We start from the raw sequence: 18,955 nt of genomic DNA, 5'->3' as shown, positions 1-18,955 counted from the left end.
GAAAAAGATTGTGTGTAAAAATACCTACCTAAATGTGTGATAGCATAACAACGGCACTTTGGTAGCTATGCTGTAGATAATGTCTGTATTTTAAATCTGCCAATACGTGTATGAAGAAGAGAATGAGACGACGCTCTAGAGAGATCTCCTTGACTAATTTCTCGCTCAGCATTCCGATCTATTTTTAATCATGGCTGCACATAGACTAATTGCGTGCCGGGCATGCAGGGCTCAGTCCAGATGGGCCAAGTCATTCATCAAATGGGTAGTAAGAGTAGGCATGACTTGAGCGAGGGATAGAAAGAAGACAGGTATGGAGGAAGGGGAGTGATGAAGATAAAGTGAGAGCACAAGCGACAAGTGGAAAAAAATGAAGGAGAGAGTGAGAAATTGATAAAGACATGGAACAAAAAGGGAACACGAGCCAGAGGAACCACAGGAGACAGGACGACCTGTTTTCATAGGAGCGCTATTGATTACTTAAAGATGAAAAGCCAAAGAAATAGTTCTGCTTAGAGAGTAGATAAATGAACTCACTAAAGTAGGCTAAGAAACACAAAACTGGGCTAGAGTAGTGAACAAGATTGCACAATCTAATAAGGTAGAGGCAACGCAAGCAGCTGGTGGCAGATGCTTAATCCATTGCGAGGATGACTAATAAAGTCTGATGGATAAAAGGTATGACAGGTCGGGAGTGGGAATACTGGGCTAAATATATACACCAAGAGCATTGGAACACTGGATAGAGGAGAGAACTTGCTCTGATTAAATATTATTCTTTGTTGAATTTAAAAGGCAATCAAGTGGTAATATGGTTTATTAATGTTTTAGTTGACCAACATTTTTACTATTGTCCTCTATGTGACAATCCTTTCCAGTGGTTATGTTATAACATTGATCATAACTATATTTATAAATCTGTAAAATGAATGAACTAATTTGCTTCAAAATCTAAATTTTCTGGCAATTTTTTTTAAACAAAACCCAGTTGTTAAACATTTTTTGTATGAGCCAGGAAGGTATAACACAAGTTGTTGCTATTTCTTAATCAAGGTTATGTTTTGGAACTTTCAAATTGGCAAGAAATGTTCTTTTACTACTGCATAAATAACTACTAACAAATATTTTGAGCTACTTGGCAAAGAGAAGTGATAGACGACGAAGTAAAGCGCATCACTGACTGTCTTGAAACCTAACATTGTGATCTGACAATTACAGTTGTGTGTGTGCTCCTTAAATAGTCTTTTTTTTTCCCATGTGAAACAACAGCAAACATCAACCTCTAGTTATGTATCAAGTAGAATGTTGGGCAGTTATCTGTACGCTTTCCCTTCATTAAATATTATTCAGTGCAGAATGAAATGACTCGGACATTAATATGCATTACATATTATAGCCTCCAATCACTTTAATGGCAGTGGAGACAATAAAAACAATCAGTGGGGCAAATAAAAAGAAATGAAAAAAGGGACTGGAGGAATGGTAAATGGAGAAAAGAGGAGAGGTTACCCAAGTGCGATACATAGCTAGTGTGACAAAGAGAGCAAAGCACGTACACACATACACCTGAACCTCTAGAGGAGTACAAAGTAATGAAAAGTACACTGCAGCACGCTCTCCCTTCAAGCCCCCCCAACAACTAGCACAAACACAGGAAGACATTTCCCAACCTAACTCCCTTTATCTCCTCCATGACCACATATGAGCAATAATTCCAATCTTTGCCTGGTCGTCCACTTTCCATCTTCCCTCCCTCATGCACAGGCCCTGGCTAAAGTTGCATATCATGTGGTCCATTAAGAATCCAGGGGGTGTGAAGCACTGAGACCAAAATATAGACAGCACACTCTGTTTCTCTCACCAACTCATAGACGGTACGCCTCAAGGTAATATCACAATAGGATCTCCTTGTCCCGGTGCCCCCATGCACTTCTATCATTCATTTTAATTGAAAAACAAAAAAAAACAAGCACTGAAGGCAGCACTAGAAGGATTTAAACGGCAGCTCGAGGGAATTTGTGTTTTCTATCTGAAAAGTGAAATGATAACAGTTTACTGTTTCTAAATATATTGACCTTTCAGTAGATGGTATTTTACAAATTCTTTTTCCCCTGGTCACAACTGAGGTACTTTTAAGCCCATAAAGAGGGAAGAAAAATACACTGGAGACAAAAGTACAGTGTAAATACTGTCAGAGCAACAAGTTCAGCAGAAATGAATAAAATGTCTTATTAGAGAATGCTAATAGAGTTGACTCATCCATCTTGATCTGATTGACAGATTGAATATGGCAGCGAGAACACTCACGCATGTTTTTAAATCTCTCTTGGGGTTTTTTCAAAACAGTTTCTATCAGCTCTTTTGAGATTTGGGGCTTGGGGAAAATCAATCTCTGGTGTTTCAAATTTCAACAAGAAATAACTCTGGATCACTGGTCGATCAAGGCCTATCTTATATTTCATCATACAGTTGAACATTTTGAACTATATTGATATATGATGTTCAACCAATACAGAAGAAGTGCATGAGAATTAAAAAACGGGATGTCCATAGTGGTTTCATAAGGGAGGGATGTTTTTGTCTGTTAAATACAGTACAGGAGCGTTTATGTTTAGTGTATTTTTATTTTTACCCATGCTTCAAAGCCTGCTCTATCTAGGGCATTGGTCAGCAGTTTTAATCAATTTTCAAAACACAGGAGCACTAAGGCACCCAGGATTTCCCAGCAGGGTTGGGGAGAGTGGACATAGTAATAATAATAACAACAAAAAATCTAATCTGAATTATGCTCTAAAGAGATTAGGTCAGAATAATCCCTAGAATAAACACAAATAGCGGGAGCGTGATGGATGGTGCCAGTTCAAATAGAATGTCCAGCCAAACTGCTTATATGTACGCACACTCTACATATATTTTGGCATTTCTGTTTGATTGTTTGTGAAAAGAAATGATGTGTTCATTTTAACAATGATTTTTGGCCGGGATAGATTAGATTAGAACTTTATTTCATCCCGTATTCGGGAAATTTCTTGGTTGCAGGAGCAAGACATTGTAGACTTAGCTAAAAAAAGGGCGTCACACTAAGTATTCTAGAGGGGATTAGAATGTAGCCCTTAACTAAAATTAAAATTGGCATTTTGTCCCGGCTTCAGCCTACATGTGACATCAGGAAAGCACAATTCATATTAAATGAATACAACTATGTCTGATAAGTATTATCTTGGGTTGCAGATTTGATAGAAAGAAAATCACAACATCCAATCTATAATACTTCCTTCGCTTCCTAATACCCGCTGCTGCTAGTTCGTTTATTAACCAATATTAACCAACTGTAGCCCAAGCTTTTTGATTGACTCATTAGTTGTGGCTTTGCCCGGTGCTGACGTTGTGTGGTCAGGGGTCAGAGATCAGCATGGACTAGGCCAGAGGAGACCTCGAGGTCACTGGCTGCCTTTCTGCTGAGACATCTTTTGTCCAGCATGCGTGGCTGCACCACTTCATGTCTATTCAGAGTCTATTCAGCAGCTCCAGATAAATGTAATAGAAGAACCTGCTCCATTGTCTGATGCAAAGTCTGTTTGAGCTGGGCTCACTACATCTCCCAGCGAGTTCAGAGAAACAGATAAGTCTCAAAGAATAGGGGCGGATTTACAAGAGAGAAAAAAAAAGACACGTTGAACACATTCAGGTCAATTCCAGCTCTCTAACAACAAGCTGCTTGAACTCATTTGATGATCTTCGTATAGTCTCAAAAAAGAAGAGAAAAAATAGACTTCTAATTCCATATACTGCCTGTTCATCTAAGCAGGTCATCTAAACTTATTTTCTTAAATCCAAGTGTGAAGGACTAAAATGAACCCGATTCAAATGTTGCCAATTAGATTTGGCTGACAAAAGATCAATGACACTGCTAATCAGTTCACAAAAGTGTTCTGTAAGTGTACGATCATGCCCACAAAATGACCATATTGCTCCAAAAAAAAAAATCCATCTGGCGGCATCAGCACTACTGCGAGGACAACCAAGTCAGAGTGCTACGGCTTTCTCGTTTAAAGTGCCTCCATTATTACCTTCCCAGAATGCAAATGTGCTACGGGGCAATTAGAGGTTGAGCCAATACCAGTGTTAGCCCATAAAAATCTGCCCTTCCATGATCATTCGGTAACATGACTCATTGGAAAGACTGAAACGCCGGTCTTTAATTGTGTCATAACTATGAGCCTATGCTTAAAATTAACTGTGGCACTTTGTATTTTTCTCTAACGCTGCTGGATCCAAGCCACGCATATGTTAGTGTCAGGCTTCGCTAATGAAATAAATAAACTTGTAATTGTACTTGTTAGGTCAACATAAGTGGCAGGTAAAGACAGCGGGCCTGCGGGGATAAATGTCTTGTTTGAGATCTTTCCCCATCAAGAGGCATTTAGGCAGGTTAGTGGGGGCTGCTATTTTGTTTGTAGAGACAGGCACCCTCATCCAGGATGTCTCAGTATAATTACACCCTACACGAGACCTTCATTGCTGTTCTCTTCACACGAAGAGATGAAAGACATGAGAAGCAGGCATGTAATCACTCTTTTTTTCCTCCAAAATAGCAGTGGCAAAAGATAATAGAAGGACAAAAGGTTAGAGAGTGTCTGTTAGATTTTAATGAACCTCCCTGGTCTCTTGTTTAGTTTTGTCTACTGTCTTTCATTACTCTCACAGTTTTCTGTTGTCTCCCTCTAGATGGGAAAACTGCAGGGTTAACTAAAGCCTTCTGTTAGGCGTTTTAAGATGGACAGAGATTTACACACTCCACACCAGTGACCAATACTTGCAGACTGTATTAAGAGAGACAACTGTGAGGGACAACATGCAATTCAAAAGCTCAATGAACTGTAGGCACATTTGTAAGGTACTCACAAAAGTGCACTGTGCCTTGTGAATGGAAAAATGACAAGAACACTCACGAGCTGGCTTGTATAAAAAACTGAAATCAGACATGGGAAGTTATACAATTAAAATTTTGGCAGTGGGAAATCCTCTTACCAGCTTTGGTTGAATCAAGACAACATCGACAAAAAGAGTTTAAAGAAACACAAAAACACAAACATGTCTTCATTTTTGGGCATACGGTTAGGTACAAAATGACAGTTTTGAAGAAAATCGAGAAGGCAACAAAGTACATCTGAAAGCCCCGAGATTCTTCCAATAATGTTCCGGTATATTATTTCAAAAAATAAAAAAAAAACCCAGCTCAACATGATTGTGATGTTGTAGCTGCAAAAAATCCTGAAAGAATCCCTACAAAAAGGTATGAGTCATGACAATAAAGGCCAGAATGGCATGTTACATCCTTGGGGGTAACTTCAAATGTATAGGTTTAAGTTTGGATTTCAAAAAAACCTTTTCTATCATAGCTCCTGTTTTAACAAGCTTCTTTGTTTTTTGGGGGAAAAAAGTACACCCAGGTGTCATGCAGAGAACATCCTGGAGTCTGGCTGTCGCTATCATGTGGCCATGTCACCATTTATAGACTCCAGGAGGTTCATTTGTGAGACTGAGAAATAGCTTATCATCACTGAACATTAGGTGCTGGAAATGTTGTGGGGCAAAGGGAACCAGTAAGGTTTCGATGAAATTCACTGATAGGGAACAAACTTTCATTGAAACTCTATATTCCTTTTCATCTTTCTTCCCCTCTGGTTTCATTGCAGATCCCATTGCTGCCAAACCTGCAGGACACTGTGTTCGCCTGTCTAACTGTGGTACAAAGGCCCCCAGGGAGGGGCTACAAACGACCCATCTGCCAAGGAATCTGCCAGTCCGTCTGTCTGGCTCTCCACAGGTATGTCTGTCCGTGCATAAATCCATGTTTCATTTATTAAGTCATGGAAGAGGAGGGCTGGTGTTGGCTGCAGCGTGAAGGTTGAATCCATAGACAGGCATTGCTCTGTGTTTAATGACCCACTATAACTATACCTATTCATCTCCCGCATCACAGCACTGAAATGCACTGGAAATGGTCCTCTGCCGAACATATTGCGCCATGTTCAATCATAAGTCTTCAATGATGTTTTTCCCATGGCCTTCCGTTCAAAACTCCTCCCATTAGATGTGCAAGAAAGTCATTGAACCTTAGCGCACACGTGACTACATTCTAATGCTATTAGAATGACCAAAAAATGTCGCCCGCCTGTCTCCGAGGAAGTACTTAAGCACAAATAAAAAGTATCTATCTCTGATTCATAAAGGTCAGTATTACATTCATTAGTGAAAAGTGCAATCTCTATTTGCACACACAACACACACACACACACACACACACACACACACCTTACTGGCTTTCAACAGAAGCAGCCATCAGAGCAGAAACACACAAAGTTAATGAACCCTTACCAGTCAGCATGGCTGTCCATCTGCTTTCGTAATCCCCATTAACTGCTGGTTGTGGGTGCAACCCAATCAGCCATACGAAACACATACATTGAGAAACAGTGATTTTTTCAAAATATTTCCCTGAGAAAAAACCTTGACTCTTTGTTAGTATGCTTTTGAACACAATTTTAGAGGCTTTCTGTTGATTTACCTGTCATAATAACAGCGTGCCTTGGCTCGGCCTCAGTAGCTAATCTAAGCAGAGTGAGGTGAGCATGAGGTCGGGCACTGAGCCCATCTGGTCAAAAGCAGGTAAGAGGCTTGAAATACACACACCCACAGACACATTTAATGCACACTTAATTCTTACCTTAATTAGATGCAAGTACTGTACATCTGTCACATCAGGCCAGACCTTGTCCTGCTTTTCCACACGTGGCACTTATTTTGAAACAATGTTGAGGTCGTCAATCAAGTAGGCTTTTGCCATGCTCACCTGGCATGACGGATAAAGCAGATGGCTAAACAACGAGGTCTCCTGTACAATTTGATGGCTTGACAAAGCAAGAAAAATGTGCGGATGTAGTTGATAGAGATTGGGGTCGTGATCCTACTCTGACCTTATGCAGGAAAAGGAGTAATGCCTACATAACATAGCTGGCTTCCCATTAGTGTGCAGCCATTGCAGACTGTCATACACCCACACAACTCGGGCCAAGATGAGCCTGTCAGCTTTTGATTAAGACCTACATTTAACGGAGAGAAGTGTGGTTCTAGAAGTGCCGATTCAAAAAAAAAAAGTAGGAAGATTTAAATCCTGGTAGTGACGATGGTTGAGGAATTAAAGGGTAAAGAAAGGGCAGATCTTGTCTTGCTCTTTCTTTCACTTGTATTACTCTGAGAAAAATTGGATGACAGACTTGTGACTTTGTTCCAATGGTGTTTGTACAGGCCCCCCAAAAAATAAGTAAATAAAGGTGAGACAATGACTATCACAGTGATATCACGGGAAAGCATATTCAATTTGGTGTTCTGTATGCGCTTAAGAATTCAAGTTTATCTGAAAAAAATCAAACTCCTTCAGATACTCAAAAGTCACCAGAGAAATATAATTATTCCAAAAAAAGTAAGGCAAACCCAGTATGTTTTTTTTGTTTGATTGTTTTTAAGTGTCACAGTACAATGATAACAAGGTCAAAAACAAAACACCGGGAGGCACATTTAAAAGAAAATAACTCCAAGAGACAATGCGCTAATAATGTGTGGTAGTATCCTATCTTCGACAAAATCAGAGATTAAGGCGCATCCCGAGGACCTCACGAAAAAGTGGCCAATCAATGCTCTATTATTGACAGACGCATTGAGCTATCGAGCAACATGGTGGTTTAAGTCCACCTCAATCACCGCATAAATATCACCTCGGCTCTCTCTTGACATGCAACCAATCAGTGTCGCTTTGATTTAAAAACACGAGGGCAGGGAAGGTTCAGGAGGGAACTATAAGTTGTGTGTAAGTCATTTTGTTGCCTCATGCAAGCACGTTGGGATCAAACCACACACAAACACACACACACACACACACAAAGGGTAGGTTCATTTGTGTCTTTGCATTTGAAGATATGCACTTATTCAGTATTGCCATCACTCCAGGGAGGTCTATGTGTCACTCTCTTACTTTGGACACACCAGCTGCTCAGTGTGCGCTTTGCAGTGTTAGAACCCCCTTCCCACTTCACAGAGGGGTGTCACCCACATCCACTTCCACACATCACAAAGCTCTCTCCTAACATCCGTGTCTTACCGACCCATGGCAACTCAAAAAGCAGCCCCCCCACATTCAGTGGCACCCGGGGGCAGCTGGGACCCTAATAAGCGTTACACTCGCAGAAATGGGATTCTTCATGGTGCTCTTTAAAGAGCCATTGCTAACTCTGTGATAGAGCTGACTGGCTAAAAAATGATGGTGTGACACTGATATGGATGACAGAGATTGTTATATGTGGGGACCATAAAGCTATAAATACACTTGATGAGCCTATCAAAAAAAGGAAAAAAGGAAGACGAGGAAATGGGGATGAGAAGGGAGTTATTTATTAATGTGGAGGTAGTGAAATGTAGCTTTGAGTGTTCGATTCAAGAGATGAGATTTACAAAAAATATATATCAGCACGCTTATGTGACTCCTATCTGCGCCCCTAAAGCAGTGCGTTTGCTATCCTCCTGCAGGATCTTATTAACATGCTTCAAGCAGAGTTTTCCTCTGGTTAAGCCGAGGCTCTAGACACACGCATACAAACAGGCACAAACACGAGCATTAACAGATTGACTTTGGTCTAAGCTCAGAGGGAACTTGGCTCAGAGGGCTTCTTGAAGACAAAAAAGCCACTGCTAAGAAGATAAGGGGAAATCTGCATGCCCTGAAAGAACTTCCCCGTCAGGGACACATGCAGAGTGCTGGACCACAGGACCAGCCAATCAAATGCTGACCGTGCCTCTGATCTATGGATCTCACCGAGACTGTGCGTCCGCATTCGTGGGTGTGTGTGTTTGTGTGTCCATCGAAGGGGGTTGCTCAGGATCAGGCCTGACCCCCTGTAGCGAGTCCTTATCCTATTGGTCACGATGCTCGGAGTACTGCTGAGAACTCAAATGAAAATTCCTGCACTCATGCCATTGCACCAGCAGGTATCTCACATTAAAATTACAGATTTAACTTCTTCAAAAGAGGCATCGTTTCACACGACTGCTGTCCTATTTAGCATTTCATTTTTTTAAAAAGGCCTAAGCATACAGGCATGATCAGATCCTGTGCTTTTGTGGGTTATGTGTTACTCATCATCAAGACGCCCTAACAAATACCCAGGTTAAGATTGCTCTTGGGCAACTTCTGAATGAATTCGGAGTGTGTGTTCTCCCGTCACCCCTTTCACCCCATACAAAGGGGCATAAAAAGCCCTACGGAGTCTGCTATTCATCCAAAGCACAATGGAACCCCACAGAGGTTTTCTTCCTATTTCCCCGCCTGTCCCACCCATCTTCCCCCACAGGGCAGGACAGAGGGGCAGTGGGGGATCCTGCCAGTCTGGCCAAGCAGCAACTCAGGCCCCATCTGCCACAAAAACTTCCTTCGAAGCCAGCTTTCTACCAACTGCACTAGTACCCAATGAGTTGTTCTTGGAAATCTGTGATATCTGCAAAATACTGCACTTGAGTTGTTGAATCACTGAAACACTCCAACTTCTTACATGAAAGCACTCAGATATGAGAGAATGTTGGTTGTGTTGTTATTGAACATCACTTCACTACATTCTTGAGTTAAATAAACAAAGCTTCTCAGAATATTTGTGTGTTCATCACTTACAGACCCAAATTACGGGGAAAGAAAAAAATAACCTCTAGTCATCTTAAACCAGATGGCCAGTCTGAAATGCTCTTCTGCCTCTATGTCTTCTTTCAAATGTTCATTGTCAGCTTCCTACTCCATTTACCTTGCGCTTTTGCTCCATCTGCGGAACCCCTTGCTATTTGCGGCAGATTTATGGCCCAGCCTAACATGCACAATATTGGCAAAGCATTAAACATGTCTACTCTTATACTGTGAGCTCTCTCCATCGATAAGAGCCTTAATAAAAACATCTCCCTGGAGGATTTGTGTATATTTCTTTTTCAACCATTATCCGCGATCCCCCCCCCCCCCCCCCCCTCCAGACTGATTATAGACTTCTGTCTAAACTTCTGCTTCTTCTGTGGCTTTGCGAGCTCTAATGCTGCTCTTTTTCACATTCTCCTCAACACAGCCTCATTCTTCAGTCAGTGCCAGAGGTTTAATGATGCTTGAATGGCACTGCTAAGGAATTCTCTTCTCATTTCATGAAGGATATTTAAAAGCCAAGCCTTGAGATATCAATCCATCTTTCTGCGACGCCTATAAATGTAGCCCTTATCAATCTGCTCATTCTGGCCTCAGAGCTTATATGTGATGAACCTTGCATATCTAGGTTCCCCGTGAATAAGCACATTTAGAAACTAAAGTTTTTAGGGAATATACGCCAAGTTTAGAAAACGAGTGACTTGTCAAATTGTCATTACGGATGAAATGTAATTTGTTTCATGACGTATTTTTGAAAACACTTCACCTAAAACGGTCAGACTTCTTTTAATGTGATTTTTTTCACCATTAAAACCTTAAAACTATTAGTATTGTACTGCATAAAAGTAGATAGGAAGAGAAAAATACATGTTTTTGGGTTATATTCCTAAAAAATTGCAAGACAAGGCAATCATATTTCAAGAAACCACTCCATTGTGAAACCTCTGATTAGTCATGATGAGAGCTCAGATCAGATTTAACACTACCAAAGTGGCTCCTGGCTGCTTTATACAATGTACGTGCTTTACATGAGTTTTTAAGAATAAAAGATCAGTGAAAGCCTTGGTTGTTGAGTTAGTTCATAAAGGTTTTATTACAGTGACAGACCTTATCACTGAGGCTTTTTATTATTTCCTATGGGAAAAATTGCTTCCAAATCTGAGCATATTGCAAGTGGAGAAGTCTCCTGAAAAGAATAATATTCAACCGAGGAGGTTCTTTTGTAGCATGTTCACATCCTCTGGGCGCAATTGGCACACTTGTTAGAACAGCCACTCTTTCATCTTGTCTTTAATAGCCTTTTGGTCCCCTAAAATCCTTCACACACCCCTTCAGCCCCCCCGGGTCAGTTATGTCGATGAGAGCTAAGCAGCTGTTACCCTCCCAGTTCCTGGTCCTTTGCCGTCCACAATGTGAGCATCATAAGCACATTTTTAAATATTAACAAAGACCACTTTGCACATATGAATAATACAGCAGAAAGGCCAGTGGCTGGCCAGCGATCCCATCCACTGCCGCCTGATGGCCATAAAACTAATGCATTGCTTCAGGACACAACAAGCCCGTGTCTCGCATGCTGACAGGACCAGCCTGACGAACCACTCTGGTTCAAACTCGGCCCAAAGAGAGATTTCTCTGACTTTCTTCACCAAAGTCTTCGGTCACTTGTTAGAATATACAAAACTAGGGAAGTCCTGATGCTGAATTTTGGACATCCAGGTTGATCGTTTTTTTTCTTGTTAGTAATTATGTTTTTCCAAAACTGAGCCAACACCCACAATTTTAGTCCAATAAAAATAATGTTAAACATTAAACGACAAATCCTACTGTTTGTGAGCCCTAGCGGTATTTCCTCCAGAAATGCTGTTTACAAATATTACACGATGCTCTGCTACTATCATTAGTCTCAAAAGAGAAATAGTTATATTCATCGGACATGTTTACCGAGTGGAATAATTTACAGCAGCCCATAAAACACAATGGTACCAAAAAAATGTGTGACTACTGGATTGAATACGATATTACGAACAAACCGATACTAAAAAATATGTCGTATTTGGTATCAGATGTAATCAAATAGTGACATCACTATTATAGTAATATACATTTGAGTCAAGTAAATCGTAACCAAAATTGAAGCAAATGTACTCCATTGAAAATCAGTGTCTTCTGACAAACAATTCCATTTGGTCTTCAAGTTGATATGTAGGAATAAAAAAGATGACATGAGACCCGGCACTCCCGTTGTTCAAAAGAAAGAACAATACCACATTTAACAACACTCATCCAGACCTTCAAGGGAGTGTCTGAACCATAAAGGATTCTAACTTTCAAAGATTTAAGTGGTACTTTGATATGTCTTGCTTTGCTCAAACTTTGTCTTGACCTCCCAGTCCGTACTGGTCTGCTGACATTCCTCCCACTCCAACAACCCCCAGGGCCATTTCGACATTTGATTGCCATGTGTAGTAAACATGGTAGAAATAGACCTCCCACACGCCAGCTCAGTAAATCTAATGAAGCCACTGATAATGACAACATACAAGTTACTCTAGACAAGTGTTCTAGGTAATTCATGAGTATGTCAACACAGAGCTTATTGCAGTAATGAGAGCACATTCAGCCAGAGAGCGACACAGGAGGCAGAAGAGTATGTAATAGAGACAATTGTGTCCTATCATGCATTTCCCTAAAATGTAGTAGTATCTATGGCTGACTCTCTTCTATACAAAAACTGAGCTATTGTTCCCTCCTGGCAGCCCTGTACAGGACCTCAGTTCAATATTCCACACAGTTAATAATAACAATATTTCTCATGCAAGCATTTCAGAACAGTCTACAATTTTAATAAACATAAGCTGCTTTTCTGCTCTGCCTGTTCAGTGAATAACACACACACACACATACATGTGCATTGGGCATAACAGTCAAGCAAATAACTGAAAGTCCTAAAGAGACAATCCATGTGTCCGATTACTTCTGTTATTCATGCCAAGAGTGAACCAGTGTTTACTGCAGATTTTTTCTGGGTGAACCTGAATTGCTCTTTTTTAATTGCGACAGAGTTTATGCTACAATAGATACTACAGTATCTCTGTTTTGTATTTCAAACGCAACAGAGAGAAAAAAATCCTGGCTTCTAAACTGGACCAACAAGGGAGAATGCCATTGTCACCCCAGTGTCCAAGTCCCATTAGATCACCCACAGTGACCTGGTCTTTGTGCCAAGTGAATCATCTCCATGTGAGCTGGCTGTTGTGTGGGACAATCCAAAAGCCTACACTCACTTCAACTAATGCAGCTCTAATGATGTATGAGCCCCTGAGTAAATTAAAACCTACTTAAACAACTGGCACAATCAAATTTCCCCTGTAATGATCAACAAAGCAAATATAAAAAAAACAATCATTTGTTGTCTTTTAATGTGCACTTTAATTAGTCTATTATCTCTGTGGGGATTTATTTAACTTAAACTTTAAGTAGAATTTTTCAAATATGCTCATACCAAGTGGGATCTTATATGTCCATTAAATAAAATTGGACTCAAAAAGAAATAGCCAAATGTGGTCTAATTTCTCTTTGGGGAGTTTGTTTTTTAATTAAATTTGAAATAGTATTTAAAAAGGTCATACTAATTGGAGGTCTTCCACGTCCATCTATACTTAACTGGATTCCAAAAGAAATATGACTTATTGTCTACCTGGAAGGACATTCACAAAAATAGTGTAGTAATCATAACGTCACTATGTGTCATCCTCTAAAAGTGAAAGACACTGATCAAAAGAATATTTGAGTTTGGAAACTTACCGGTATCACACACGACATTTCCCCCGATGAGAAGCAAAAACAATATTGGAGCGCAAGCTTGTCCACGCCGCATCCGAACAGAGAGCATCATTTCCGGCAGCGCGTCTGCAGAGCGTCCAGGGATGCGCACACGGCGTGGCTCCACCGCACAAGTCTCTTTTGTCCACTAAAGTGATATAGAAGAATATCAAAAACCGTCCGATCCCACCATCAAGTCACAATAAACGCATCCGAATCAGATACGATTTAAGAAAAAAACGCCTCGCTGCACTTTTACTCCGTAATGAAACTTAAAACTAAAAAGCGTGTAAAAACAAAACAATATTCCCATCGGCGCTCATGTCCAGCTTGATGAAAGTCACTCAAAAGTTTGGACTCAAACGAGCGATAAAGTGATGCTGATCAGCGTTATTAAATAAAAAAAAACCTTGATCCCACAAAAAAGGTGATGTTCTAAAAAGCTGTGCTCCACGCCGACTGGCCGCTCGAGGTGATCTGAACTTGTTTCCGGTCCGCCAGGTGTAAACACACGCCACCCGCACCAACACAATCAGGATTGGCCAATCACATTGCAACCTCCTCCTCCTCGTTCTTTTCAGTGCAATGATGACCGAACAAGAGGATCTAAGTTGAGCGAGGAGGCAATAAATTGCAAATGAACGAGAGAGAGAGAAATCGAGAGAAAGAGAGAGAGGGCGAGAGAGAGAGAGAAATCCTGGATTCACCAAAGTTTATTATCATATGTCTGTCTTTCTATTATTTCTGTCTGTCCGTCTATTATTTCTGATCCCTTACCCGTCGCCTATTAATACATAAATCATGGAAGGTTTATTATCTGCTGTCAATCCTCACTTCTTCATCATAAATGTTCCCCTGGTGGCCACAAGGGAGCAGCCTTTCATTAATGAGTCTCGCACCTATGCGGATTACAATGGTGTTTATACAGTGCCCTTCATATATGATAGTCGTAGGTGGTTTGATTAATGAGTGGACAGCACTAGGATATTAAAAAGGAAGAACAATTAAATCCACACTACAGGGAAGGATTGCTTATGGAAATGAAAATGGATGTGAGAAGAATATATTGCAGATTGAATGTTTTATACTGTGAATAATGACTGCACAACTAATATAACAAATTATACTGCATGATGAGTGTTTGATTGTGTTTTTAATTTTGGTTTTATTTTTCTCTATTATTTTTTGTAAGCCCAAAAAGGGCAGTAAATGATACTATAGTTATACATCTGACTGACTATGCGTCTTGTGCACTAAAAATCACATTAAAATATGAATAGTAAAATAGTTAGGGAGTTAAGGAGTATAAAATCAACTTGTATAGCATTTTTCCATTCACCTTTTTATACATAACTGAAAAACAAAGTTCAGTTCTGTGCTCTGATTCAAAGAAATGAAAATTGCCTTGACCCATAACCTAAAAACTCCACTTCAAGTGTATGCGGCACTCTTGTCTGGAGTCAATGGGTAAAGTTTAGGGAATTTGCCTCCACAAAAAGCAATGGTTGTTCATCAGACACACACCCCTCGGGCAGGATTGTTGAAAGGACCGTTCTCCTGACTGAACTACTACTAGTGATTCAACTTTTAGAGTTTTTCTGTACTCATCATAGTAAGTTAAAGCAACTATACACTGTATGTGACTTGCAATCTTTCCAAGAATCTTTGTATAATCACCTTAATTTCTAGGGCAACAAGGAGTAGTACCAAATTATCATTGAATGGAAAATAATCCAACATTTTTATAAGAATAATCGAAACTCATAAAATAACTAACACAGAATTTTGGCTTAAGGACAATTTTTTTCAACCTTAAACCAAAGTCATTCTACCAGTTCAAAGGATTTGAACTTTTTTTGTCATCAGTGTCAGCTTAGGCGTGAGAGGACTTTAAATGTCTTGGCTGTTAATAGTGATACCTTTTCTAATTAAAGTAGTCAAAGGCACCTACTGTTTAATGTAAAATGAAAAAGCAGAAGGTAGTTGGAGATGTAAGCAATATGTTGAGAATCATAAAGGCTCCATACAAAAAAAAGCTATTATTAAGAAGATAATGAATGGGTCATTAAAGTGGACTGTTTGGCATTACAGAGCCTCAAGTGCATTGTATTGCAGGCTTGACATAAAAGAGTGCAAACTGCATATCTCTGAAAAGCAGAGGGGCTCTAAAAATAGGAGAGGTGTTCCAGAAGATGCGATAATTGAATATTATTTTCAGGAATGATTAAGTTGACCTATTCAGTAGACTAATTATTTTTTTAGAGCCCTGAGGAGAACTTGTTTAATAGATTGTGGTTGAAGTGAATAAGGCAAAAAATAAAGGCACTAGCCTCCAGGCTTTTGGCACGCCACAAAGAGTTTTTAACCTTTTAAAGAACGAATACTCTTGCCGACAATAAGATGTCTTTCTTGTTTTTGTGTCCAGTATCTTTTTCTTCAGATGTGTTGAAAGTTTAAGGTCAGAACTTAGTTTCAGGTTTTTTCCAGTTACAGTGAAAGTGAATCTGTGTTCATGCCAGTTTACTGTGATTACAGCAAAAGAGCAACTGCACAATTTTACTGGAAAAATATATATCTAAAAAAAGGCATCTAATGCTATCAAAAGGAGGGCTATTTTTAAAGTTTCTGTCGTTCATATTATGGTAGAGCATACAAAACTTGGTTTAGCTCCATCAGAAGTTTGTGTTTTTCTGGGTTAGGACCTCATCCAGTTATGAAATGTAAATCAGCTTCAAGTCACACTGAAGAATACAAACTGATTTACATAATAATTGCCAAAAACGGAGTTTCAGTGAATGACTTTGAAGCGACATCTTGGCTATACTGTCTGAAAATTTATCATATCATAGGAAAGCCCAAAGGTAGGTAGAGCTACACTGGGTTTTGCTGTGTATACATAGTTTTATAACCATTAGCTTTAGGATATTTTCCATAGAAAAAGAAGTGCAAACCACATCTTATTTCATTTAAACCAGAAAATGTTGATTATGGTGTGCAAGTAGAACTATAGCCTTATTTTATATTTATATGCATGATAACCTTGTATCTGTGTAAGGAGTAATTCATTCATTTTCTGTTACGCTTGTCCTCACAAGTGTTGCAGGGGTGCTGGTGCCAACTTTAGGGCAGTAGGTGGGACACACCCTCAATTAGTTGCCAGCCAATCGCAAGGCATTCTGAAACAAACAACCAATCGTGCTCCCACTCATACTTAAGGACAATTTAGAGTGTTCAACCAGCCTACTGTGCATGTTGCTGTGATGTAGGAGGAAACCAGAGTATCCAGAGAAAACCCACACAGACAGAGGGGAGAACATGCAAACTTCATATAGGAAGTACAAAACAAGATATTGAACCATAAATCTCAGAACTGTATGGCAGAAACGCTAACCACTTGGACGTGGTTCTATCTGGACTGACTTTGATGCACGTTTTGTAGGAAGTATTTTATGTGTACAGGTGTGTGTACGGGTGTGTGTGTGTGCGTGCATCCGTGCACGTGTCTCTTTGTCACTTTTCATTGACTTCACCTGTCCTCCACCCATGTAATCCCTGGACACACCTGAGCCCATTGGCTTCAGGGCTTTTAGCAGATTGCATGTGTCGCACTTAGGACAATTACATTGATTGTTGCCCTAGAAACTCTGCTGACTCCCTGCCTTGCAGTGGAGGCATGTACTAAGACAAAAAGTCTTGCCAGATCCCCCCCCCCCCCCCTCACATATTGCATGGTCTAACGAAATCAAATTTAAAAGAGCGCTAAGTAAAATGAAAGAAGTAGTGTAATTTAATTGCTGATCTGCAAGCAGTAGATATGATTTCTGGAAGATAATCACAACAACTTCGTATTAAATCTGCAGATAGTATTATCATGTTTTGTAACATGCAATGATTTTTTAGCAGCTACTTATGCCAAAGGGGCGGGGCTGAGCAACACACCCGCGGCGAAATAGCTTACCCAGTATTTAAGGACCGCTGCGACAATCAGCAGATTGTCGGAGAATTGTTTTGTGCTTTGCTTACCGCCATTGAGACCACCTGCAGTCATATGGTTGTATATTTTTGTGATTATTTTGGTACTTTGCATATTGTTTGTTATACCTTTTCATATGCGTGCTACGTTTGTTAAATAAATTCTATTGTGTGTTTTGATTTCCTTTGTCTGAGTTTTGTCAGTATTCACATAAATATTATATTTCAATTACATCAGAGTGCCAACTAGAAGCAACATGTTTGTCATTGATTGTCAAAATAATTGTCCAAAATTGGAATATCCAACTCCTAATATTATTTATAAATGAACTTGTTTGTAAAAGAAAAAAGGAAATGGATGGAAATAAGGAATTAAAGATCTTGCAGGGAGTTAGTTATCTGTATAGGTGAGATATTTTCTGTCGCATTATACTATATTGGTCTATTAAAATTGCATAAAATATATACTAGAGTCCATGCTGTCGTATTTTCCGGAATATAAATCGCATTTTTTTTAAGAGTTTGGCTTGGGCCAGTGACTTATACTCAAGTGCAACTTACATGTATAATGTTGTACTTTTTAGGCTATCCAAAAATATTATGTAAGGTTATTATTATTGATATTACTTTAACATTTAAAGTTTTTCTTGGTTTCTGGTCAATTAAAAAAAATCCCCATCAAGAATGCAAGTTATGCTTTAGTACAATGTATGTTTATTCTTCACTATGCATTCCATGGTTGGTGAAACTTGTAGTCTGAAAATAAATAGCCAATCTGAGCATGTTGATATTTTCTGAATGAAAAAATAGTTTTACATTCTATTAAAGAAATGGTGTTTATTCATTTCCACGCATTCAATGGATATTCGGTGTGGATGTTTCTGTAGAGTGATGAATGGATTTAATAGAAGCTGTAGTTAAAGGCAAATTGGACTCGTTTCATTTGCCTAAAATAATTGTTTTTTTGCGCAACTCTTTTCATGTTGTGAAGCATTTGGTCTTACATTGATTGGAATTGATGAAAAGAGGTGTTGTGGGACTAGATTGTGTCAGGAAGAGTGGAAATACTAATTAAACCTGCATCGGCTGGAAGTTAAAAACATTGAAACACATTTGTCGTCGGAATCACAAAACAAACCTCATCAATGAAATAATTTGTTTTTTCCCATTTGCTCAACGGCTACCAATGCCAACTTCATAATGGATTAGCATAACCTTTCAGAGACGTGCAAGAATCGGGTCTTTCTTGACTTTGATCGAGAAATGCTGAAATTTGGGCCAGTTATTTTTATTTGTGTACCCAAGGCTGTGAAATGATTTGCTTAGGATAGTATATGCCATCCCCTGTAGGGCTGTGTCAGGTAATGTCTTAGTCTATTAGCCCTGATATGAACTATAAACCTAAATTTTGTTTATTAGAGGGGCATT

The 18,955-nt window shown here is 39.5% G+C and overlaps 1 protein-coding gene across 4 annotated transcripts in view; it reads right to left on the bottom strand.

Annotated features, from left to right (window-relative positions):
- Window positions 1-14,159, bottom strand: part of unc5b (unc-5 netrin receptor B) — a 41,603-nt gene extending 27,444 nt beyond the window's left edge. For 2 of the 4 annotated variants that reach the window (XM_077729878.1, XM_077729879.1), the window contains exon 1: window positions 13,538-14,159. In XM_077729878.1, coding sequence (XP_077586004.1) covers window positions 13,538-13,628 — 91 coding nt within the window. In that variant the 5' untranslated portion in view covers window positions 13,629-14,159. The remainder of the gene's footprint in view (window positions 1-13,537) is intronic. The other 2 variants (XM_077729881.1, XM_077729880.1) reach the window with 1 other exon arrangement.
- Window positions 14,160-18,955: the final 4,796 nt, after the last annotated feature.

The sequence above is a fragment of the Stigmatopora nigra genome, chromosome 12 (assembly GCF_051989575.1).
Source record: "Stigmatopora nigra isolate UIUO_SnigA chromosome 12, RoL_Snig_1.1, whole genome shotgun sequence".
NCBI classification, from domain to species: Eukaryota; Metazoa; Chordata; class Actinopteri; order Syngnathiformes; family Syngnathidae; genus Stigmatopora; species Stigmatopora nigra.
This window is presented reverse-complemented; position numbering and strand designations above follow the sequence as displayed.